Source organism: Drosophila subobscura, chromosome O (assembly GCF_008121235.1).
Source record: "Drosophila subobscura isolate 14011-0131.10 chromosome O, UCBerk_Dsub_1.0, whole genome shotgun sequence".
In the NCBI taxonomy this organism is placed as follows: Eukaryota; Metazoa; Arthropoda; class Insecta; order Diptera; family Drosophilidae; genus Drosophila; species Drosophila subobscura.
Genome location: NC_048533.1, coordinates 8,263,200 through 8,287,536, shown reverse-complemented (window position 1 = coordinate 8,287,536; position 24,337 = coordinate 8,263,200). Strand labels below are relative to the sequence as shown.

Below are 24,337 nucleotides of genomic sequence, written 5' to 3'. Positions count from 1 at the left end.
TAATTGATTTACTTTTTCGTTTTATATTGGATTTGTGTAATGGTTGAGAGATCTCTCAATTGAGTTTAACAGGCGGGGGGCTGTAGATATTTCTGTATGGTTTCCGCCCTGCCTCATGGCACCTGCTGTGAGGGCAAATGATGTCGAACCCCATATGAAGTTGTAATTTCAGGTGGGGTGCGCCAATGTGGCGTAGAATTGCTGAAATTGTTGTATGTGGAACGAGTAAATGAATTCCAATCAAACAAGTGTTTAATGCCAGGCTGTACGTCATTCAATTACAACGTTAGTCAACACTGAAAGGAGTATTGTTGAAGGGATTCAACAGTTGAAAGTGGAAGTGGGTTTTTAAAATAAAAATATGTTTAAAGGAATTGGAAATACAAATGTTTGTCCATGGCCATGCAATCTATTGTGTGTTTTCCTCATAAAATTTAATTAAAATACTCAAAAGATTAGATAAGATATGATATGATCCCCCAAGCAACAACCCTTTTTACTTTTAGGGCTTGGATTTAATTTTCATTAAAAGATAAAGAATGAAAGAATCAATGAATATCAACCAAAGTTCTTACCCGATTCAAGCTGTATGCTATTAATATAAATGATTCGTTTAATTTACATTTCCATTCATTATTTGCGTTTATTCCACATGAATACTCCCTTATTCATTCAATCTGCATATCAGTTCTTTTATTTTCATTCATAACTCTCGCACTCTTTCACAAAAAACTCACACAATCAGTAAACACTCTCGTGTTTGGGCTTTAGCTTTTCATTCATAGAATTTTCAAATAAAAATCAATACCATAAACAAATCATTCGCGTCTTTATTTACGAGCAGTTTAACCTTTTGTCCAATGCAGAGGAACACACAAAAATGTGTAAAAATACAAAACAATTCCAAAGAGAGTCTCAGCAAATGCATAAACAGAAAACAAACAGCGCTACTACATCCGCTTTTATCTACTTTTATTTATATATTTTATGGGTATTATCTACCCCTTTTACGCCCATACCCATTCCATTGGCTGCTACTGGTGGATGGAACCTGTGGGGCATAAAATCGTTGTTCTGTTTGAGTGCGTGGATGAGGGCGGGGAATGGGGAGGGGGCCCTTTGGGATGGGCAACAGGTCGTTGAAAAACGGAAGTCACATGTGCATTTCCGCTTGGATATGCATCCATCATTCCTTAACAAATTCCAATTAAAATATATTGAAATAAATTGGGAAACCATTCAACTGATTTCTTTTGCATTTTTGTGTACTCTTTTTATTCATATTTTCCATTATTTCTTGTTTTCCAGGGTGATCGCACCACATGGGAATATCACACTGTTTCGGTGACCCGAGTCCCTGGCTATGGCTTTGGCATTGCCGTTTCCGGTGGACGTGATAATCCCCATTTTGCCAACGGTGATCCCTCGATAGCTGTGAGCGATGTGCTCAAAGGTGGCCCCGCCGAGGATCGTTTGCAGTAAGTACTCCTCCCAAGGATAGTGGCTATGTACATCCCATATTTATCCAGTGACTAGACACAACTGACCCCCTCTTTGAGTCTCTTTTTGAATGCATTTAAAGAAAGACAGCAGGAAACTAATTGTTGCTCTGACATGAGTCTTGAATGTGCCCCGCATGTTCTGCAGGTTGATCAACAAATAAACTGCAGACTAAGCATTTCCTATGGCCACAAGTGACCCCACCCCCACCCTCTCGTTGCTTAATGAGCATTTCAAAATTCTGGACACGCTCTCTTGGCTCAATTGACAAACCATCACATCTCTGACATCGTTAATCTTCAGCTTAGAACCGAACCTCTTGCCACTCCTTCAACTCACGTAGCCAGAGGGCCCCACCAAAAAAAAATATAATATATAATTAAACCAACGCCTCGACAGCGCGACTGCTCGACAGCTGCTCTGTGCTTAAGGTCTCTGTTTGTCCCCAAACTCTCAGGTCTCTCGGTCTCGTCTGTAGCTGTTTTTCTTGTTGATAATAAAAATTCCAAAGCGTTTTTCAATAGTCGAGACAACATGCCGCAGACCTGATCCGAGCACCGGCCTGGCCCTTCTACTTCGCTTCGTGATTAAAAACTTGTCATAATCTTTTTTCCAAAGAAACTATTTACACCGACAGACAGGCCGGCAAACAGACAGACAGTTTGAGAACAATTTCTGGCTTACCTGCCGCAAACATTTTCAAAAGGAAAAACCCGCTGGCTGCTGGCCTGGAAAAATATTTGTTAAATTAGGCCCAGACCAGATCAGACCTTGCCGGAAAGCATGTGATGGTGGTGGGGTTCATTACGCCCCATGTTTCACTGTTAGCTGTGTTTTCCCAAACCCCACGACGAAGACTAAAACTCAGAGCAAGACCATTCCAAGCCACATTTGCCGCATTTTTGCACAGCTTAATTGTTAAGCCGCTCAGTGGAGAGCCACAGCCAGAGCCACAGCCAGAGCCATAGCCAGAGCCAGGCCAGACTCAATGGTTCCAAACCGAAAGTAAAACGCGGCACATATTTCCTCCACTCCAATTCACTGGTTTTAGTGCCTCACTTCTTTCTGCACTTGTGGACAACTTAATTATGGTTATGTTTCGCCTCGAGACATGCAATTTAATGATGGAAATTATTAACCACTTTGTCTGGCAATAGCAAACACCGAGAGAGAACACTTTTCTCCATCTCCATCTGGTATCTGGTATCTGTATCTATAACATTTTTGTCATTAATTCGTCATGTGCTATTTGTGCTATTACTTTTTCTTGTGTGCCGTTCCAAGAACGGTATGTTATTGTTCGGGGTATCTTCCATAGAAAAACATTCGGAAGCCGCTTAGCAAGTCAGACATTTGATTCTCTCTCTGTGTTACTTCTACTTCCACTTCTAGTCCGTCTAGTCATAGACGATTGTCTGTTCCTGTTTATTAGCGTATGACTTCAATCCATGTCTAACCTGAATTTCACTTTGAGTTTTCTCGAGACACGTCTCGAGACAGAGTTTAAGATTCAAGTCAGATCTTTACCTGCTGCTTTGAGGAGATTGGTTTGCCGATTCAATGATCCACAACATTCTGTGGCATTAGCTGTGGCTACTGTACTGCAGATGCACTGAGAAAAAATCATTTCCAAGAGGATTTAAATATAATATTCTATATTGTTTGGTAGAATGGAAGATCTTCTCCTTCAACTCGATCCCAAAACATGTTCTCAGGTACACAAAATATTCTACTTTCGCTCAGTGTAGATTTGTTGTTGTTAATTATGGCTGCATGTCTAATGACAGTGTAAAATGGACAAGGTCGTTGCTGCTTAATGACCTGCATATGGTCTCTATGGTATGTGGCTTGTGGTATGATGTTGGACCGTGTTGGTGGCCAGAAACCTGTATCTCACTCTCCCTGTTCTCTCTGTTGTGTCGGTCACGATTTGGCCATTAGAGCGAGGTTTACGAGCAGCATAAGATCTCTGTACCCAGCAATTACCATGCCCAGAGCTGTGACAATGCAATCCATATACCAGATACTAACGAATCTTCTATACCCTCCCCCTTTTCAGAGTCAACGATCGCATCATTTCGGTGAATGGCGTCTCCCTGGAGAATGTGGAGTATGCCACAGCGGTGCAGGTGCTTCGGGACAGTGGCAACACAGTGACACTGGTGGTGAAGAGACGCGTGCCGCTGAACACAGTCAACACGGGTCTCCCCGGAGGCGTGCAGCACCAGCACCAGCATTCTCACAGCCTCAGCTCCGTGGGGCAGCTGGTGGCCAATGGCAATGGCGTAGGAGTCCTGCCTGGTGGTGGTCAGCCGAGCGGCGCTGTCATGTCCAGCCTGAGTCAGCCCAACTCCCTGAACTCCTCGCTGGTGCAGAATGCCAGCGGGGGGCAGCCGATCAAGGTCACCCTCACTAAGGGCAACAAGAAGGACGACTACGGAGTGGTTCTGGGCTGTCGGCTGTTCGTCAAGGAGATCTCCTCGAAGGCTCGGGAGCAGCTGAACGCCAATGGCTACAGTCTGCAGGAGGGCGACATTATTACGCGCATCCACAACACCAACTGCGGGGACACGATGAGCCTCAAGGAGGCCAAAAAGATCATCGACGGCTGCAAGGAGCGCCTCAATCTCGTGGTGCTGCGCGACATCACCAACCAGGCGGCCGTTAGCCAAATGAATCTGAACAATTCGGGCCACCACCAGCAGACCAGCAGCAACATCTATGCGAGCCACCAGGCTCAGGTCTCTGGCTGCAGCAACAACCTGGAGGATGCCTATCTGCCGGGCGGGGCCAGCTACTCGTCCCAGAATCTCTATGTGCAGCCCCCGACACGCACTTCGAACGGACCCAGCCTCAATGGCAACGGCGTCCTCAACGAGGAGAAGAGCAATCTCACGCCGCGTGGCCGCTCCCGAGGACCCCTAATGGATGGAGTGTCCCTGCAGCAGCTGGACCGACCCGTCAGCCCTACCAATGGGGGCAGGGGCCGGAGTGGCGTGGAAGAACCGCCACGTCCGCCGCCACCACGCGGCACCAGTGGCGGTGCAGCCCAGGAGGACTTTTACAGCTCGAGGCGACAGCTCTACGAGGAGCGCCAGAGCGCCGAGCCACGATTCATCTCATTCCAGAAGGAGGGCAGTGTGGGCATACGTCTCACCGGCGGCAACGAGGCAGGCATCTTTGTGACAGCTGTACAGCCGGGATCACCCGCATCCCTGCAGGGTCTGATGCCCGGCGACAAGATCCTCAAGGTGAACGACATGGACATGAATGGTGTGACCCGCGAGGAGGCTGTGCTCTTCCTGCTCAGTCTGCAGGATCGCATCGATCTGATTGTGCAGTACTGCAAGGAGGAGTACGACGAGGTGGTCACAAATCAGCGCGGCGACTCGTTCCACATCAAGACCCACTTCCACTGCGATAATCCTTCCAAAGGCGAGATGGCTTTCAAAGCGGGCGACGTATTCCGAGTGATTGACACGCTCCACAATGGAGTGGTTGGCTCCTGGCAGGTTCTCAAGATAGGCAGAGGTCACCAGGAGATGCAGCGCGGTGTGATACCCAATAAATCGAGGGCCGAAGAGCTGGCCACGGCGCAGTTTAATGCCACCAAAAAGGAGATGAATGCGAACGAATCACGTGGCAATTTCTTCCGACGACGACGGTAAAATTTTCTATAATTTACTTTATCCCCCGCCAGAATTTAATTGGTTTTTTCTGTCCTCTAGATCCACTCATCGCCGCTCGAAGAGTCTTTCCCGCGAGAACTGGGACGATGTGGTCTTCTCCGACAGTATTTCCAAGTTCCCCGCCTACGAACGTGTGGTGCTCCGACATCCTGGATTTGTGCGCCCCGTCGTACTCTTTGGCCCCGTCTCCGATCTGGCCAGGGAGCGTCTGGCCAAGGATTTCCCCGACAAGTTCTCCACACCGCTGCAGGACGACGACAAGTCCGCCACCAGCGGCAAGTGCCGCATTGTGCGGCTCTCGAATATACGCGATGTGATGGATCGCGGCAAGCATGCCCTGCTGGACATCACTCCGAATGCCGTCGATCGTCTCAATTATGCACAATTCTATCCCGTGGTCATATTCCTGAAGACCGACAGCAAGCATGTCATCAAGCAGCTGCGCCACGGCCTGCCCAAGGCCGCCCACAAGAGCTCCAAGAAGCTGCTGGAGCAGTGCCAGAAGCTGGAGCGCGTCTGGTCGCACATCTTCAGCACTCAGATTGTGCTGAACGATGAGGAGTCGTGGTATCGCAAGCTACGCGACTCGATCGATCTGCAGCAAAGCGGTGCCGTCTGGATGTCCGAGTCTAAGGTGAGTCTTCACAGCAGAACAGCATATTACACTCCTAAGTTTAGTTCTAGTTGTAGTTTCACTCTAGTTGTTGTCTCCGTGTTGTTTAGTGTTGTAGTTAGTGTTTAAGTCTGATCTGTCGATGTCGTGACTCGATTTGATAACTTCATTAGCTTTTACCTTAACAATGTCTTAACTGTCCCACAACTAAAGAGGTGATGGGAAGTGAGACTTTTGATGATAGTTGGGATAAAAGGTAAAATTAAATATGCGTTGGACTTCAGGAAACTCCACCTGTAAATCAGACTGGGAAAGAGAAATAAGACAGAGCAGTCTAAAAGAGTGCAAGAGTAGATTTCATGAAATGGAAACAATTTCTAAGACAAAAAAATACGAGAAACAACCCCTTACGGCGACATTCGAATCGAGTAACAATGTGGCGAGTCATGCACAAGACATGTATTTTGTTATCCGGTTTTTGTTTAATAGGAGCTCACACACGGTTGCTATTGGTGTTTTGGGTGTTTAATCAAATCAAGATTGAGAATATTTCGAAGATTGTTAGACCATTGAAGACTATATATTAGATATTTAACGCATCGATTTTAAACTTATACTACCTACAGCTTAATATACTTGACAGATCTAAAATATTACCCAAACCTTTCCATTGAAGTACTTAAACCTAAAAGAATGATATCTTATAAGTAGAAATCTAGCAAAGCACGATTAGAATATAATTTAGAAAAAACTGTTTACAAAAATATTAAATTACTAGACCAACCTAGAAGAACTCTATCCCACCCCAGACACTTCTCTATTTTATAATACAAACATTAATGATTTATTGTAGTAATTCTTGAACTAATTTACAAAACAAATTCTACTATAACTCTATAATTTTCTACAACTGGTTATGGTCAATATTCTAATTTTTACTTTTTCAAATGTTTTTTTTCCGTTCTTTAAAACTACACCCGTACACACACACACTCTACACTCACTCTCACATACAAACCCATGCGTGCCCGTGATCGTTCTGTCTGTTTCTGGAACCATACATTATCTCGGCATAACAGTTCCCCGATTCCCCAACCGAAATGTTGTTCCCTCCCTATATTGCCCAGCCTTGCAAATTTGCCTGCTGCCGCACCTCCACATCGACTTCGACCTCTGTGCCGCGCTATAGCCAGAATACGATCCGTCGAAGTTCCCCCAGCAGCTTCTCCCAGTGCCGTAGCCAGTGCCAGACCCCTCCTCCGCCACGGCCTCCGCCAGTAGGATTTGAACCCACGAGGGTGTACCAGGGACAGCACAGCCAGAGTCTGGCAGAGAAGCCTTTCAATCGCAAGTCCTACACCATGGTGCCCATCATCAAGCCCTCCTCCTCGATGCCCAGCGGCCTAGCTGCCGCCCACCCGGCAGCTCCCATCATCGGTGGCGGCTCACTGATGCAGGTGGAGGGTAACCCCACAGATGGGGACATTGCTGGCTCCCAGTATCACAGCTCACAGCCGAATCTCTTAAGCAATAGCTTTGCCACACCGCAGCATGACTACCACCGGTCCAGCTCGAATATGAATCTGCATCTGAATGGCAGCGGCGGAAGCGGGAGCACGGCCCAATCGATGGGATATGCTCCGACCACGATTCCAGCTCCGACACCGACTCCAGTCAACCGCTATGGCCTGCGACCTGGTGCCGTCATTGAGCGCCGCAGCACGCCCTACTACTACCACGAGCTGCTGCAGAAGAATGTCTTCGATTCGAGTCTGAATCTCCTAGAGAAAAACAAGAACAGCAACCTCAAGCTGGAGCAGCAGCAGCAGCAGCCATCGTCTGTCCTCGACAGCAATGTGGTGGTGGGCAAGAGGGCGCCTATGGCCAAGCCACAGCAGCGACTGTTAAGCGGCAATCCACGGAGCAACTATGGTGGTGCCGGCTGTTACCCCACATCCTCCAGTTCTGTTAGCAATCTCCTGGGGAATGGCAATGGGAATGGGAATGATGAGGTCGGCAGCGATGGCACTTTGGTCGATGATGACGATGGGGGATGTGAGGATGCTAGAAACTTTAGCTTGGCCTTCAATAACCTCACCAATCAAATTGCCAGTTTGAACAATTCTAGCAGTAGCAGCAACCATAACAACAATCAGAACAACAACAGCAGCAACAGCAATAATATTAATAACTATAACAATAATAATAATAATAATAATGCTCATAATAATGCTGATTCCAACAACAATGTTGGCCAAAGTAACGAATGCATTGCATGAGAATCGGTGTTAATTTAGTTGAAAAGTTTGGAGGAAAAACTTCTCCCCCTAATGAATGTCTGAAATCATTCTCGTTGCGGCACTGGCTTTTCAACTGAACGTAGAATCTCTGTCTATCCTCGTAATTTCTTTGTAATTATTGCATGTAGCTGTTAATACTAAATTATTCATAAGGTTTGCCCCCAACATTCACTACCATGATTTGTGTGTAACCACCTCTGCTCGCTATTCCCTAATGTATTTTGTACATACATTAACTATTTGTGTGACTAAATGCATGTGGAGAGATCATTAATATTATGAAGCCTGTGGAGAGAAGAGTCCAGAAATTGTCATTCCATGGGATGAATTGCTTGAAAAATGTTTAGAAAAACGTAAAACGAATACTCCATGAAATTTTCGTTGCATTTATTCTTCGAAGTACTCGTTGGGAGTTTTGAATGTCTCTCGCTGTATTTATTACTCGTTTGTTTTTTCAATATACTTTTAAATACCATACTCGTTTCATTTTCCCCTAATTTCTCACCCAAAGAATGACAGTTTTTCATCTCTACCACAAACTCTCCATCAATATCCACAAAAATTATTCTCCCAAATTAAAAATTTTATATATTTTAGCCTAGGTCTACATATATCTGCAAAAATGTCCATTTACACATTTTTGCACTATATTTTTTTCGATAAAGTTGCTAACTAAATGTTTTTCGTTTTCATTTGTTTCTTTTATTTACATATCAAAAAATACCACAAAAATACCAAAAAATATACTACATCATCATGGTCATTTCCCGCTTAATCATCCCGTAAAACTCGATGCATATATTAAACCACACGACAAATAATCAAAAATGTCCTCGTCCAAACCAACTAAAATCGAAATCAAAACCAAAAATATACCAACAACAAAAAATACTCTATCCCAAAAATATCTTGTGTTCGTCCACACACACTCACACACACATCTACAAACAAACCAAATGCTTGGCAATCGAACGCAATCAATCGTCTCTCAATCAATCAATCGCATAATCTGTTATGTTTCATCAACGTTTCTTGTTGCTGTTCTTGCGTTTTATCAAATACCAAAATACCAAAAAAAATACCAAATGTTTTGGTTGCTCTCTCAACGCGTTAAATTCAATACCAAAAAATTACAACAATTTTTATTGCTAAAATATTTATAACTTACTGCCAACAAATTTGCGCCTAACCAAACGAACCTCAAAAAACAAAATCACATCCCGAAACGAACAAAACCCCAGCCCGTAGAATCCCTCTCCGATGATTTCCTATTCCCCATGACCACATCCCGTCTATCGTATGCATCAAGTCCCGAATCTGATTTGGAACTGAGTCCGGGCCCATCCGCATCATTGTCGCTTGGCAATTTGCCGCAGTTGGTGAAAGCGAGCTCAGATCCATCGATTGCCACTAATCAGGATAACTTGGATAGGGATAGAGACATAATTGGTGAAGGACTACCACCTCCATATACGGTAAGAGGCCACAAAAAAAGACAAACAGATACAACCAATCAGTTCAAGCATGCGCTTCCACTAAAACCACAAAAAAACGATCAGAAACAGAAGAAACCAAAGAACATCTCGAGTTTTTCAAGCGCCCAATCTCTAATACCATCAAAGATCCGTTTCTCAGTATCTAATCTATTTCGCAACCCTTCAATCTTCAATCCACACGAAATGCACTGGTGATTGCACCGTTCTCCAACGCAGGTACCCTACGATCATGGTGTTCCAGGGAACCCAGCCAATCGACGCCAAACAGTTGATGCCAGCAAGTACGCGATCTACGGCACCAGTGTGCCACAGCAGCAGCAGCAGCCAGGAGGAGATCCTGCCACAGCAAGACCACAGTCCCTCTATGGCATCAATGCACCCGATCTGCCACCACGCATCGATCGTCAGTCCAAGCCCGGAGATCTTCCACTAAACACTTCGGGCTCCTCATCGCGCAATGGCAGCTCGGGCGGCACTCTGGGCCGATCCGCACAGGAGCGTCTGTTCGGCAAGCCAGTGGTCCAGGACGATGTCCAGGCGGAGTACATAACCCGCAATGCCCTGGTCGGATCTGGGTCCACTGCCGATACCATTGAACGCCAGCAGCAACAACAACAGCAGCAGCAGCACCAAGCCTCTTTGGAGCGACAGGCACGCATGAACGCGGCCATGGGCAGTCCCGCCCAGCTGAAAGCCAACGGTGGTGGTGCCTCCACCTATGACAGTGTGTCCAGCTACGATTCGTACAACAATACGCAGATGGCAATGCAGAACCTGGGCAGATTGGGTCCCAATGCGCCCGACGATCTCAAATCAGTGCCAAATGCAAGGTAAGTCAGAGACAATCTTTGATTTAATCAACAATTAAGTAATTGTAATCATTTGTTGCCATTTTTTAGTGGTCGTCCCTTGCCGCCTGTTGGCCAATCGCATGATTATGGCCGCACACCTCACGATCACCGCAGCTTTGGAGGTGCCAACGATCTGAATCGCCAGAGCAGTCCAGGCAGACCTCATTATCATGAAATGAATGCGTCCCGTAATATAGGCAAGTCTAACAAACCGTTAAATCTTTCAACTCTGATCTAACCGATGGAACTTTGATTTTTCTTATAGATCCACGCAATGGCACACCACAGCGACCCTCGAATTTGGGGCTGGAAGGTAGTCCCCGCAAGCCTTTGGTGGAGACCAAAACGGATTACGGCAAATACAGGTAATGTTTGGGATTATCCTGGGACATTTATCCGCTCTTGGGAGTCTGTGTATATAGCCCTTGACTCGGTTGTAATATAAAGAAACTCTTTACTTTCTCTCTCTCCTGCTCCGTTGGTGTTTCGTTTCACTTTCGCATGCATTTCTCGATTGCGTTTGTATCTTCTTCTCTCTCTATCTCTGTATAAATATATTTATAATATGTGTCATGTCCCATTAGACGCTATCATTTACATGTGCCCCATTTGCACCATTTGCATTTAATGCACTCGCTCTCACCCACCTCGTCCAAGCTCTCGCCTGCGCCTTTTCCCAGGCCCCTGCCACTGCCCCAGCATTTGCCTCTGAATCTGCCGCTGCCCTGTGCCCTTCAGCTGAATCAGCAGCAAATCAGCAGCCATCGTTTGCGTCTGTCCTCGAAAGGAGGAGGCTACGATCGGCGACCCATAGCTGCGCCACGTCTGCATGCTTCCATGATGCCACCACCAGCCCTGTTGTCCAGTGTGTCCGCCTACGACACGCTCGTCTGAAAAGAAAAACGATAACGAAAATGCACCAAATGAAATTCCAACCTATTTAGAATTATGTTTTTCTTTTTTGAGAATTTATAGCTGATTTATCCCAAAACCAAACCAAATTCTGCCTATTTTCTTATGTACATAAAACCCTGAACCCAGAAAGTGCAATAAATAATGAATATACTCGTAATCTAAGAGTTTTGTATGCCAAATAGACCCCTCTGCATATTACATTTGAAACATATTGTAACACACACATGTCCTTATAATTATGTGAAATTCTTTTTCTCTTTCTTGCTTATGTTTTGTGCTCATCAAATGTTTTTGTACGACACTTGTCCCCCCATAATGCAATCACCCATCCACACACAACCTCAACCACAACCACACAACACGCAACACCATCCGAAAAACCACTGCAGTCGGAACAATTCCGTTTCTCAAGCGGACTACAGCAAACTGCCGAAGAGTGTGCCGCCGCCGCAGCATGGCGGAGTGGGGGTGCCACCACCGACTGTGACCAATGGCCAGACACCGGGTGGACAGATGAACGGCAGCGGTACGCCGAGCAGCAATGGCAGTGGACCCTTCAAGCCAGTGCCGCCACCAAAGCCGAAGAACTATCGTCCGCCCGTGCAGAGCGGTGGCAGCAGTGGCAGCGGTGGCACCACACCCTGGGAGAACGGCGTAAGTAAAACTGAAGGCTGAGGCTCCTCTGATTGTTTGGCTAATGTTTTGATTGCATTCCAGGACTCTGGTTCGCCACGTTCCCCCAATGGCTTCTACTATCCGCCAACACCATCGCACCACCATTATGGACAGCAGGCGACACCGGGCTCGCCCAGCAATGGACACATGCAACAGCAGCAGCAGCAGCAGGCACAGCAGCAGCCCACCTATGGCGGCAGCAATGGCAACTACGGGCAGGCGCCACCACCGCAGCCGTATCCGCCGGCCAATGGCTATAATGGGAACAGTCATCATTACAATGGAGGCAGCGGAACGGGCCCGTACATAGCACCACATCGTGGCATGCCACCGCCCATAGGTGAGCTTACAGCAATGCTCCAATTGTGCACATTTAAATATGTATATTTATGTAATCTACAGGAAACCTGCCACCGCACACACCCGAACGACATGCCCTGGATCTGGCCGGAAGTCGGGAGCAGCGTGGTTCCGCCTTTGAGCTGTATCGTAAGCCGCAAATCGGCGCCACCGCAGGGCACCATCACAATATGAGGTGAGTGGAGAGAGCATCTACTAGTCATTGCCCATCCCCTCTGATATCCCCAACAACCCAAACAAACATTCTTTGAGAAGGTCCACCAAATCAACACCCTAAAAAACCACACACACAAAAACATACAGAACAAATTTCTCTCTCTTTTTTGAAATCCTGCTTCAATTTTCAACATTTGTGTTAACGAAAAATGTTTTATATTTTTGTTATATGCCATTTTTGTAATTTACAACAAACAAACAATCAGTCAATCTGTCAGTCAGTCAGCCAATCAGTCGAATCAATCAGTCAAACAATCATTCTGCCAATATATTTCATATTTCATGCGGTTGCTGGTCATTCACATACGATATTCGATGCAAAACAAAAATTTCACACCAAAAAACGCACAACAATCGCATATATTACATCGTACAAAAATCCAAAATAATTATTGTATTTTGCAATAACCAAAATTATTAATTAACCAAACCAACCACAAAAAGCTTAACAAAATTTCCAAACAATTAAGAAAACAAATTGAAAGCGCTTCACGCCAAAAAAAAAACAAATTCAAACGAAAATAAAACATTTTTCGGGTTAACTTCTTACAGTTATTCGTATCCAAATATTTCTCTACTCTCAAAACTTGATCTGGAATTTATCTATTATATACTTTATGGATCATGCTTTTTAGCTGATGTTTTTCTTTGAATATAGTACTCGTATGTCTACTCTCAATACGTTTCTACGGGTATCTGAACGTTGATTTTAACTGCGGTGTTTGGGTTACAAACAAAAAAAAACTTAACTAACAAACAAATTTACTTAAACTTAAACGTTTGAATTACAATTGGTTACTGGTATTCCTTTTATTATCTACAGTTTTGGTTAATTTGCAAAGTATAAACTTGTATTATAACGATTCTAAGGATCTATTCACATAGATGTACAAAATGTATCAAAAATATGCGCTTGTGTGTCTTTTGGCGAAACTTTTTGCAGGAATTAAACGCGTTTAACAGCAGACAGCAATGTTCTAGGATTATTAAAGTCTGTTCCCCAATGTCTGTTAATCGATCTTCCTTCGATTCCTTGATTCTTTCAATTCCATTTGAGCTCTTTTATCCAAACTCCTCCTTACCAAAAAAAAAAAAAAAAAAAACACTGCTAACCAACAAAAAAAATCATATAAAAAATACCTTTAGCGAAATGGAGCCGTACGATGAGCGATACGATGATTACTATGCCATGCCGCCGCCAGCACCGCACCCACAGTCGGTGGGTGGTCATTCCATGCAAAGATCCCGATCAGCGCCACGCTATCCCCATGAGAGGCCACCACATGCCCAAGATCCCAACTATTATAGCCACTATGGAACGAGCAGAGGCCACAGTCAGCCCCGACAGCAGCAGCAGCAGCATCCCCATTCCCAGCAGTATCCTCCGCAACAGCAGTATTACGATGATCATGGCATGGAGATGCCCATGGCACCGCCGCCATTGCCGCCGCACAAGAAGAAGAAATCCGTGCTAAAGAGTCCTTTAGCGGCACTGAAGAATGCCCTGCTGAAGACCACGCGGCCACTGAGGAGAATGAACAGCATGGTGGAGCCAGAACGGAAGCCCAAGGGATTGCGGCGACAGCAATCGATGCTGGAGAGGGGTGTACAGAGGCCCTACTATCCAGATGAATTCCCCACCTATCCGGCTGGGTTCGAGGAGCAATCACGTCGTGGCATGATGCCACCTCACCATCAGGATCCTTATTACGCGGGGCACTATCCACCGCAGCAGCAGCAGCAGCAGGAGATGATGAACAGCACCTATCAGAATCTGGAGAGTGAGGATATCTATGGGAATATTGGAGGGACAGGGCAGCGCATGCCACATCCACAGGATAATGGCTATGGGTACGATCAGTACGATCTGTATGCGAATAGAGCGTGCATCGATCTCGAGCGCAGGCAGGCGGAGGCTGCGGCAGCTGCAGCGGCGGGAGGCAGAAACGGAGGCCGAAGGATTGTGCGTCGCCACAGCACCACCACAGCGGATCGAGGAGGTAACCAGCCGCCCAACAGGCGACCCATGGTCAATACAGGCTACGAGCAGGATCCACAAGACATTTATCAGACACGACAAGGAGCCTACATGATGCCCGACCAGAGGCGAGCGCCCAACTCTGAGGTGATGACCCGCAGACGGTTTTATCCGGGTGCAGCCAACGAGCAGACCGAGGAGGAGCCGCTCTACCAGTCCCGCCGCGAGATGCAGCGCGAAATGCAGCGCAATCATCTGTACCAGTCGAAGCGGGAGATGCAGGAGCGCATCAGTCAGGGAAAGCGGGACATGGAGCGAGAGTTCAGTCCACAGAGCAGCAGCCAGTCGGAGCGGGACGATCGCTCGGAGCGATCCAATTCGGAGAGCATTTACCAGAGCCGTCGGGAGGCCAAGGAGAGCGCCCTGAAGACGCGCACTCAGCTGAGGGATCAGATCTATCAGACGCGTCGCGAGGCCCTCGACAGCATGGCAGAGCCCATTTATGTGTCCAAAAGAGACGTGGGCAGACCGGCACCCATCTATGAGTCGCGCGAGGAGAGCATCCTGCAATCGCGCGAGAATGAGACCGATGAGAAGAAGGAGGGCAAGACGGAGCAGGTGCAGGTGGAGATCAATGCACAGCCGGAGGAGCACACAGAGGACTCGACTCTGAGTCGTTCGGACTTGCAAAAGTCCTCGGACACGGTCATAGAGAACCCAGCAGCAAGAGCCCCACTCGTGGAAGATGAGATCGAAGAGCATGACCAGGACGAGGAGGATGAAAAGGAATCGTCAGGAGTCGAAGCCGAAGCTGAAGCCGAAGCAGAGAGCTCCGCGGAAGCCACAGAGGAGGCGACAGCCATTGAGCATAACCAGCACAATGAGGGCATGCTGGCGAACGAGACCCAGAATGTGTCCGATGATGTGTTCGAGGCGACCGACACGGTATCAGCCCTGGCCCCGCCACCAGCTCCCAACCATCCGTTGACACCTCGCTCGGGTCGTGCTCCCTTCCACATTTCGAATATACTGAAGCGCACAGCGCCTCCGCCCAGCTCTCCCATTGGGGACAGCTGCACCTCCATCGAGACCCAGTACACCTCGCAGGCCAGCCTGCCCGTTGGCCCGCCGAATGCCACGAGCACTCCCTTCAGCAGCAGCATGTCCCTGCCGATAGCCGGACCCGTGCCCACATCCGCCCCAGCTGCTGCCTCGTCCACGAACGGACCCTTTCCCAGTATGCCCCGAGAGCCGAGCACCATGCGGGGATTCTTTGATTCCAATGGTGGCACCCTGGCCGACAAGGTGTGGCATGTCTCACTGCAGATCCCGCCCGGAGCCATTCCCGCTGGAGTGCGCCAGGAGATCTACTTTACAGTGAGCGATCCGCGATTGGGACAGGCCGTCGGCGGACCTCCGCTGGACATGGAAAATGGTTGGTCTAACACACACTCTACTCCTACGTACTGTATGCATCCACCACCACAACCACCAAAACCACTACCACAACCACCTACCTACCCACTAAAGCAATCCAAAATCCACACGTGTCTTCTCTCTTTGAGTTTTGATTGCGAACATTTTGAATGCAGCATATTTGTGATTTTTATTCGTTGTATATACATTTGATCTTTTGATAAGCTTAATTTTCTCTATGGTGGATGGTGATTTTAATGGATATTTAATGTAGTTAGTCTTTAATCCATAGTTTGTAGTCCTCAAAATAATACTAATTGGTAATAACAACTTGCTTGCATGTAACTTTCACATTACATATTTATTAACACAGTTGTACATATTTAAGTAGATGTTTCCACACTAAAGTTATTTCAATTTCAATTATAATTTCTTCTTTTTCTGCCTTCTCCCTTGATAATTGCACTGAAATAGTATCTCTTGCCACAGATCTTTCTACCACGAATTGAGTGTTGATGTGTCTATGCCTTCACTTACTTACACTTACACGCAATATCAAATACAATACCAATTACACACACACACACACACACACACACTATACATAACTATGTCATAACTTATCAGATCGATAATTAACAAATTTATTATTTTCCGAAATGCGCAGGTGAGACGATGCTATCACCCCTTGTGATGTGCGGGCCGCAGGGCCTTGAGTTTATGGTTCCGGTTACACTCAATATACCGCACTGTGCCGGACGCACAGCATCTCTGGGCCTGGCCCTGAAGGCGACCGACAGCGAGAAGAACCTGCACACCGAGTGGGACAACATTGATCTGCCCAGCAATGCTGCTGCCCACACGGTCTCCGTCAAGGTGGATCACTTCTAATCGGCTACGGCCTTCGGGCTGCATTAAGTTTCATAGCATAACCACTCATCCATACCAGAACACCAACTTAGCAAAAACACACCCTCGAACGCAATTGTAAATAGATACATAAATACTAACAGTAGGTTTAGGCCACGATTCCAGGGCTAGGAGGAAACTGAAACTTGAGGGGGACATTGCTTATAAAATAATTCATTTAATTTAATATTGTCTGTTAATTGTGCCTTTAAGTGATCGTTTGGCTCTGCCTTTGAACTAAATACTACAATAATATCGAGCTAGAAATACATACGAGCACGAACACAATCGAATGCAAATGATAAATATCTGTATAAAGCGACTAGAAGTTAATTTTGATTGTATATTTTAAAGCGATTTATTACTATGTATTTTATAAATTTACATAATTTTAATGCATTTTTTGATGATGTATTTGACATTGTTTCGACCCACGACCCCCATTTATAATGCATTCAAATTGTTAATTGTGTGCAAACATTGCATGCAGCAGTTATACCCATACAAACATATACCATATACATTTATAAATCGTAGATATATCCTTAGAACGTATACACACACGCCTGTATAACCAGAACAACAAAACATATAATATACAAATATTTATACACATTTTTGTATTAAAGATTATATACACACACACACGTGGAAAGCTTGGGAATAAATAAAAGAAAAACAATTAGAAATGAAATCTCATAAAATTAAGTGTTTTTTTTTAGTTGAATTCTCTCCATTGCTGACTTAGCCGTGTTTGACCGATATCTCCACTATCAGCAGCCGATCTGCACGGTTACATCATTCAAATGGTCAAAAATTAACCGGATTATGGTAGCCAATTTTTGAATGATTTATTTTGTTGTATACGTTGTATGTAAAAAACTTGCACAGAATATAATGTATTTACTATATCTTTAGGGATAAGTGCAATGCTCCACAATAAAAGCTAACAAAGACTCGCAATATCACTTCCAATCTTATAGATAACATCCAGTTTATGCTTCTAGAGATTTGAACAATAAAATTACAATTACATAACTAAACGAAGGAAACAATTAAACAGTCTGTTGTCAGTCTGTCAGCAACGATTCCCCGTCGATTTCCTACGTGGCAGGCGCTGCTGTTAGTGCTGTTGGTGTTGATGGTGTTGCTGGTGTGGCTGGTGTTGCTGGGGTAGTTGGTGTTGCCGCCGAGCTGGTCATTGTAGTTAGGAGCACCTCCTGCTCGGGTATTACGGACACTGCCTCCTTCACATAGCCGTATATGTGTTTCCGTGTATCGTTTACCACATCACGCACCATCAACTTGAAGAAGTTGGTGTGCAACGGCGTCTCTGCATAGCGCTCATATTGATCCAGAGAATCCTGCAGCTTCAGCGTGAGGTCATAGTTCTTGCGCACCACATCGAGTATCTGCTCCTCCGTGGGCGTTGATAGTCCCTGCTCGGCCAGCCACTCCTTTATCTTGTTCTGAAAGTGCTTCACTATGGCCAAGATGTTGACCAGAGAATTAAGTAGCTTGATGACATCGTCTTTATATTCGCACTCGCCCATTGTTGTGTAACGCAAAACTGAAACGAAATAGAAATTAGTAATCACAATTAAGGAATCGAAAGTCTCTAAGCTTACCCATCGCATGAATCTCCGTAAAGACCTTCTCCTCGCGATTCAGTTCATAGTAGAGCTCGTCATAGCTGTTTGTGGTGGCCAAGAATGTATCGCCGTAGGTAATAAACAGGTTAAAAATGTTCACCACCTGCAGCGACAAGTGGAATATGTTGCACTTCTTCACGAGCGTCTGTTCCTGATTGACCAGGAAACGTAGCAGGCCAATCAACGCCGACCACAGCTCCTTCCAGGGATAATTGAGGCGGACACGACAACGCTTCTGATAGCACAGAATGCGATGAATCACACCAATGCACAACAGATACAGTTCCATGGGAAACTTCTTCATCAAATGCGACACAATGAACTCCACCAATAGGTCCAGCAGGGTGGCAGCCAGGGGCTGCGACTTGCCCACACGATCCACATTCAGCTTGCGGTGTCGCATTTGGGCCCGATGCAGCATCACCTTAAAGGTGAGATTACTGTCGTGCATCATTGAGTTGGCGTACTGATCCTCCGAAATGCAGGTGAGTATCAGGAAACACAGCTTCAGATTGGCTATGCTCGACTCGTTCTTGTTGTCCTGCATCACAATGGAGCAATACTGAAAGACTGCCACCAGCAGATTCGTTGGATACTGCGTTATGTCGATGATCGGGGCATTAGACAAATCAGGCACTGGCTGAGCAAGACTCAAGGTGTTGCTGGGCGAGGGCGGCGCACTGGACTCGGCCTGGGTGTGGGCCAGTGTTGTGATGAAGTTCCGGTTAAGATGCACAGCCTCGTAGAGGGCCAGCAGCAGACCATTGTTGGCCTTGATCTGCTGCACTCGCTCACATCCCTCGTCCGAGACAAACATGTTGCCCACAATATTTGAGAGCGACGAGAACCACGATGAGGATTGCACATTGTTCAGGCTCTGGATGTACTGGCGGCAAAAGTCAATTAACGATTGTGATATCATTTGTCCATATCTAAAATTACGATAAGAGCATTTGTGGCTTTCTTAGGTATGGGGGGTACATTCTACATACCCATTCAGGGCCAGCTCGTCAGCCAATATAGAGAGCTGCACCACATACGGATTGGTGGCCTCGTGCTTCCGATAGTTGACCAAAATAGTCAGTAGTATAACAATATCATGTCCGTGCTGTGTGCGAAACGTGGGATCGCTGAGCAGCCTCACGAAGGCATCAAACATGCTGTGCATCATCAGGTGCTCGAAGAGGGCATTCTGGTTGACATTGTCGGTGCCCGTGACCAGGACTTGCAGCAGCTTGAGGCACATAAAGCGGGCATTCTCCGTGACATCGCCCAATAAGATGCGATTGCAATACTGCATCATTAGCTTCAGCCATTCGTCCATTTTCTCATGCCCAAAGATCTCGTTGACGATGTTGAACGGCGGGTCCGTATTGGACTTCTTGAAAATGCCATAGAAAAGGGAGCACAGCGTTTGCAGGCTGTTGCACAAGCGCTTCGGATGGTCCTCTGGAAAAAACAGCTGGAGTCAAAGCGTGTGGCATTGATGGTTGGTACGACTTACCCGTGTTCAGCATTTCGATGCATTTCTGGAATAAAGTGTTTAGGTTTGGCTTCACCACCTGCAGCATTTCGCTGTTCAGTTTCCCGATTTCATTCTCCAGCGCCTCAAAGTTTGGCTGCAGCAAAAAGAACTCATTCCAGAACTCGGGACTCTCCGTGCTGGGATCCTCGCCTCGGCACAATAGCTCGTATATGTAGACGACCTGTTAATTAAATTTAATTGAATGTAATATGCAACTGGGTGTGGGCGGATGAGATTTATGGGTGAACCTTCTCCTTGGGGCGTTTCGTTGAGCCGCTGCCGCTGCGTTTGCGTGAGGTCATGATGGCTGTGCTGCTGCAAGTCCGTTGCTTTGGATTAGTGTCCACTGTGCCTGCCTGGATTTTAACGCCAATATGCTGGAAATCTGTGGAGTTTTGGAAATTAAGTCTATTTATTCTTGCTGGCACTGGGCGGTCTATACACGAGTAGACTCAAGTGATGGCACGTAAATATGTTGTTGATATGTAGCAAGTGTGTAGTTGCCATGTAAAAAAATACATTTTTGTGTACCTGCGTTGTTAAACCGCGTTTTTCATAAACATTGGCTTTAAATTAGCCAATCACTTGGAGAATTGATTGATAAATCGGATAAAATTATAGTTTTAGCTCTGAGACTCCTAGCAAGCTAGTAATATCAAATAGAACATCAAAATCGAGGAAAATGATTCACTTTAATGTAAGTGTGCACGTATATTTGTTTTGGTATATTTCTGTGGGAGTTCCGTGCTCATGTTGAGCAGTAAATGGTTTGTGGAATAATTAGCATATCTAGATTATTTTTAGGTTTTATTTTCGCGAAGCGACTGGCTCAATTTCGTCCAGCATTTGTTAAAGATCTTTAAGAACTTATCAATCTCCTCTCAAGTGGGGCCAACTGCAGCCGCCACGGTGAGTTAGGGCAGTTCCAGTTGTTTTCTAATGGGACCCAAAATCTGAATAGAACGAATATGATTGCCATGTTAATAGTTAATAAATTTGAACTGACCTGAGAATGTAAGGCTATCAAAGGTGCATTCGTGAGGTGTGCGAGCACACTAGAGCCAGCTGCCTTGGGCTGACCCTGCCGCAGATCTCCAGAGCGTCCTATGCCATGCGCAAAGTCGTAGTGACGTTGGTCACTTAAAAACGTAAAAGACAGTCAAAATAGATCGTCGGAGTCAAAAAGAGACTTCTCCCCTGCCTTTTTTGAAATTAAATCATTTTACTGAAATTATTTATATAATTATTTGCTTTTTGCGCTCTTTTTGCAATAATGGACATTTGGCGAACCGTATGCATTATTGGCAAATCCCAAATGCATTCTCAATTCAACTGCAAGCTATTTTTTTTCTTTTTTAATTTTCAGTTTAAATATCAAAACACAGCTGATTCGTATCTTTTTATTTTCGATATCTTTACCGTTATTATACCTACAACAGTGTGACCGCGGAATTATCGATCAAATATACCGACAGATCCTCGGATATATACAAAAATATAAACTTGCATTTTCAAAATATACTTTAAATATACCGTAATCATAAATAATTTTCCTCGATTTTGATGTTCTATTTGATATCACTAGCTAGTTAAGAGTCTCTGAGCTAAAACTATAATTTTATCAGATTTATCAATCGATTCTCCACAAGATTGGATGGTATTCACGACTTAATTTTGTTGGAACGCTTACAAATTAAACAGAATCGAGTAAATTGTCACTGACCGAGACCGATTAACCTTCTGTTGACCAATGGCTGTTTAAGTGTAAACTAAGAAATTATTGAAAATTAAAGATTTTGAATGCAGTTTAGTTGAATAAAACGGTGCCCATTCGAATTTATTCGTAAACAGGGGGTTGGGTGGCTACAATAAACATTTACAAGCTGTTTTATTTCGCCAATTTGGACGAAGTGCTTACCTATTTAAAAGGCGGGCGTTCAATGTGTTAAGTTTGAACGGTCACACGGAATGAGCCCATGCGAATACCAAAAAATATAAAGAATTTCACAACAAAGCGTGCCATAATTGACGTAAAGTTTAAAACTAAAAGAATAATTGAAAATTAAAGATGTCTCTGGTTCGAAACACAAGCAAATTGCTGTGCTCTCAGCTGAAGCGTGTGCAGAGTGTCCCCGTGGCCCTGTATCACGAAAATGTAAGTTGTCTTCAGGATTTCGTACTGGCAACCACCCGGAAGGTTCTTTCGTAATATCTATAGCTTTATATAGTATATGAGAATAAGGAATTTGTTTTCGGTTTGCGAGACAGCGCGTTGCTTGCGGCACGCAAATAGATAACAATGATAACATGCTGACAAGTGAATAACCAGGCGTTGTTGTTTCCTCCTTTGCCCCAGGTCGTTGAACACTACGAGAATCCGCGCAATGTGGGATCGTTGGACAAGAAGGACACCACTGTCGGCACCGGACTGGTGGGAGCACCCGCCTGCGGCGATGTTATGAAACTGCAAATTAAAGTAGATGAAAATGGAAAAATCGTTGATGCCAAGTTCAAGACCTTTGGCTGTGGCTCGGCAATTGCCAGCAGTTCGTTGGCCACCGAATGGGTCAAGGGCAAGTCCATTGACGAAGCCGGTCAGCTGAAGAACACAGACATTGCCAAGGAGCTGCGTCTGCCCCCCGTCAAGCTGCATTGCTCCATGCTGGCCGAGGATGCCATCAAGGCCGCGCTGGCCGACTACAAGGTCAAGCAGCAGAAGAAGGCAGCCAACTAAAGCGAATCTGTGAATGTGGTCGAAACGTATTCTATAGGAAACATACTTACATAAAGGAACCACTACTAAAACGATTATGAGTAATCTACAATACAATAAAATATAATATATACTTAGTCTCTATTGCATTAGATCGTAGTTTGTGAGGCTCTGTGAGTGGTAAGTACTCTCTGAAAGCAGTCGAGAAAACTGATTAATTTTCTGATTTTACAGATTGGTCGAGTGACTGCTGATAAGTGAATGAGGACCCACATGGGTAGTGATGATTGAAGTACACCGATTCTGTTTGAATGATTGTCTAGGAGTGTGTTTTTTTAAAGGGAAGATCTAATTGTAATGCTAAAATTTCTGTTCTGTTTTGCAAATGTAGACACGCCTTCATTCGAAGAGAAATAAACTGTTCCCGTTGGAATACAAACATATGAATATAATTTATTGCACCTATTGAAATTTATAGGTCAATACAAATCGGTTGTCCACTGGGGTGGGATTTGGCTCTTATGAGAGGCGCACGCTCACTCCACCGCCGCACTCGCCCTTTGATTTCATCTCAAAGGCTGCAAATAAAAGTATTTAATGCAGATGAAATGCTGTATGATGACTGTGAAACACTTACGATCATCGGCATGCTGGCAATTATAGTTGGACATCACACAGGGGCTGCCAAAGGTGAGCAGACGTTCCTTGCTGCTGTTCTTCGACTTGGCACAGACCGGCTCGTAGTCATCTCCGCAGGATCGCTGGCAGCTGTTGGCCTGCTTCTTCGTGTCCTTGGCTGGCACAGCCAGAACAAAGGCCAAAAGGCACAGGGCTGAATGGAAGAATATTTACAGTGTTTAGAGCGTTTATAGCGTACGCCTCATAATTATGATGACTTTACCTAGAAAAGCAAACAGAGCGAAACGCATTGTGTATACAAATAAGCAAAGATTCCACGAAAACTGTCGCAAAAACCGGCTTCGAGTCGCGTTAGAATTGAACTGAATTTTAGACAACGAAATTGATCACCTTTATATACGGGGCCGCAGCCCAAGCCCAGCTCTCGCGAACAATAGCTGTACCGGGGTGACCCACACAGATACAAATAAATGTATATAGCACATTTACGAATATATATAATTTATATGATCTATTGTGCTGATGAGAAGCTCGCACCTCTACCCACACACGAAAATGTAGGTGGATGAGAGTATTAAAAAGCATTCTAGTAAACATAGAGTGCACTTGGCGGTGTTTTCGCCAGAGAGATATGACAATGACGGGTCAACAAGATGATAATGATGATGCTACTCCTGCTGCTGTCCAGCAATTTGGGTAGACAATGGGTTTTATTTGATCTACGAATATGTGCGGTGTTATGTGGGACCCGTGTAGTTAGGTTAGGAGTGGTTTTTATCATTCCGATCTACGTCTATGACCGTACTTCGATTGGACCTGGTAGTAATCGGGAAAATAATGAATTTATAGGATATCCAATTTTGATGTCAGTCACAAACCCCTTACAGCTC

The 24,337-nt window shown here is 45.3% G+C and overlaps 4 protein-coding genes across 18 annotated transcripts in view; 2 read left to right on the top strand and 2 right to left on the bottom strand.

The window, feature by feature from the left end:
* The window catches only part of LOC117898295 (tight junction protein ZO-1), a 99,661-nt gene extending 82,684 nt beyond the window's left edge, over positions 1 to 16,977 (top strand). For 4 of the 15 annotated variants that reach the window (XM_034807551.1, XM_034807553.1, XM_034807555.1 and 1 more), the window contains 12 exons: positions 1,309 to 1,478; positions 3,560 to 5,164; positions 5,229 to 5,823; positions 9,344 to 9,577; positions 9,815 to 10,428; positions 10,498 to 10,646; positions 10,715 to 10,814; positions 11,754 to 12,018; positions 12,082 to 12,379; positions 12,442 to 12,574; positions 13,762 to 16,028; positions 16,677 to 16,977. In XM_034807551.1, coding sequence (XP_034663442.1) covers positions 1,309 to 1,478; positions 3,560 to 5,164; positions 5,229 to 5,823; positions 9,344 to 9,577; positions 9,815 to 10,428; positions 10,498 to 10,646; positions 10,715 to 10,814; positions 11,754 to 12,018; positions 12,082 to 12,379; positions 12,442 to 12,574; positions 13,762 to 16,028; positions 16,677 to 16,900 — 6,654 coding nt within the window. In that variant the 3' untranslated portion in view covers positions 16,901 to 16,977. Of the gene's footprint in view, positions 1 to 1,306; positions 1,479 to 3,559; positions 5,165 to 5,228; positions 5,824 to 6,881; positions 9,221 to 9,343; positions 9,578 to 9,814; positions 10,429 to 10,497; positions 10,647 to 10,714; positions 10,815 to 11,033; positions 11,386 to 11,753; positions 12,019 to 12,081; positions 12,380 to 12,441; positions 12,579 to 13,761; positions 16,029 to 16,676 lie in introns of those variants that run through there. The other 11 variants (XM_034807552.1, XM_034807557.1, XM_034807559.1 and 8 more) reach the window with 8 other exon arrangements.
* A 767-nt stretch (positions 16,978 to 17,744) lies between these two features.
* On the bottom strand, positions 17,745 to 20,541 carry LOC117898296 (armadillo-like helical domain-containing protein 3). Its single transcript, XM_034807567.1, has 5 exons — positions 20,344 to 20,541; positions 20,075 to 20,276; positions 19,563 to 20,019; positions 18,547 to 19,502; positions 17,745 to 18,488 (listed from the first exon to the last, which is right to left on the bottom strand). The coding sequence occupies exons 1-5, from the start codon at positions 20,395 to 20,397 to the stop codon at positions 18,022 to 18,024; spliced, it is 2,136 nt and encodes a 711-aa protein (XP_034663458.1). The 5' UTR covers positions 20,398 to 20,541; the 3' UTR covers positions 17,745 to 18,021.
* A 1,549-nt stretch (positions 20,542 to 22,090) lies between these two features.
* Positions 22,091 to 23,247, top strand: LOC117897842 (iron-sulfur cluster assembly scaffold protein IscU). Its single transcript, XM_034806908.1, has 3 exons — positions 22,091 to 22,250; positions 22,452 to 22,988; positions 23,043 to 23,247. The coding sequence occupies exons 1-2, from the start codon at positions 22,164 to 22,166 to the stop codon at positions 22,827 to 22,829; spliced, it is 465 nt and encodes a 154-aa protein (XP_034662799.1). The 5' UTR covers positions 22,091 to 22,163; the 3' UTR covers positions 22,830 to 22,988; positions 23,043 to 23,247.
* Positions 23,223 to 23,831, bottom strand: LOC117897843 (vasotab). Its single transcript, XM_034806909.1, has 3 exons — positions 23,710 to 23,831; positions 23,446 to 23,640; positions 23,223 to 23,386 (listed from the first exon to the last, which is right to left on the bottom strand). The coding sequence occupies exons 1-3, from the start codon at positions 23,735 to 23,737 to the stop codon at positions 23,328 to 23,330; spliced, it is 282 nt and encodes a 93-aa protein (XP_034662800.1). The 5' UTR covers positions 23,738 to 23,831; the 3' UTR covers positions 23,223 to 23,327.
* Between the last annotated feature and the right edge of the window lie 506 nt (positions 23,832 to 24,337).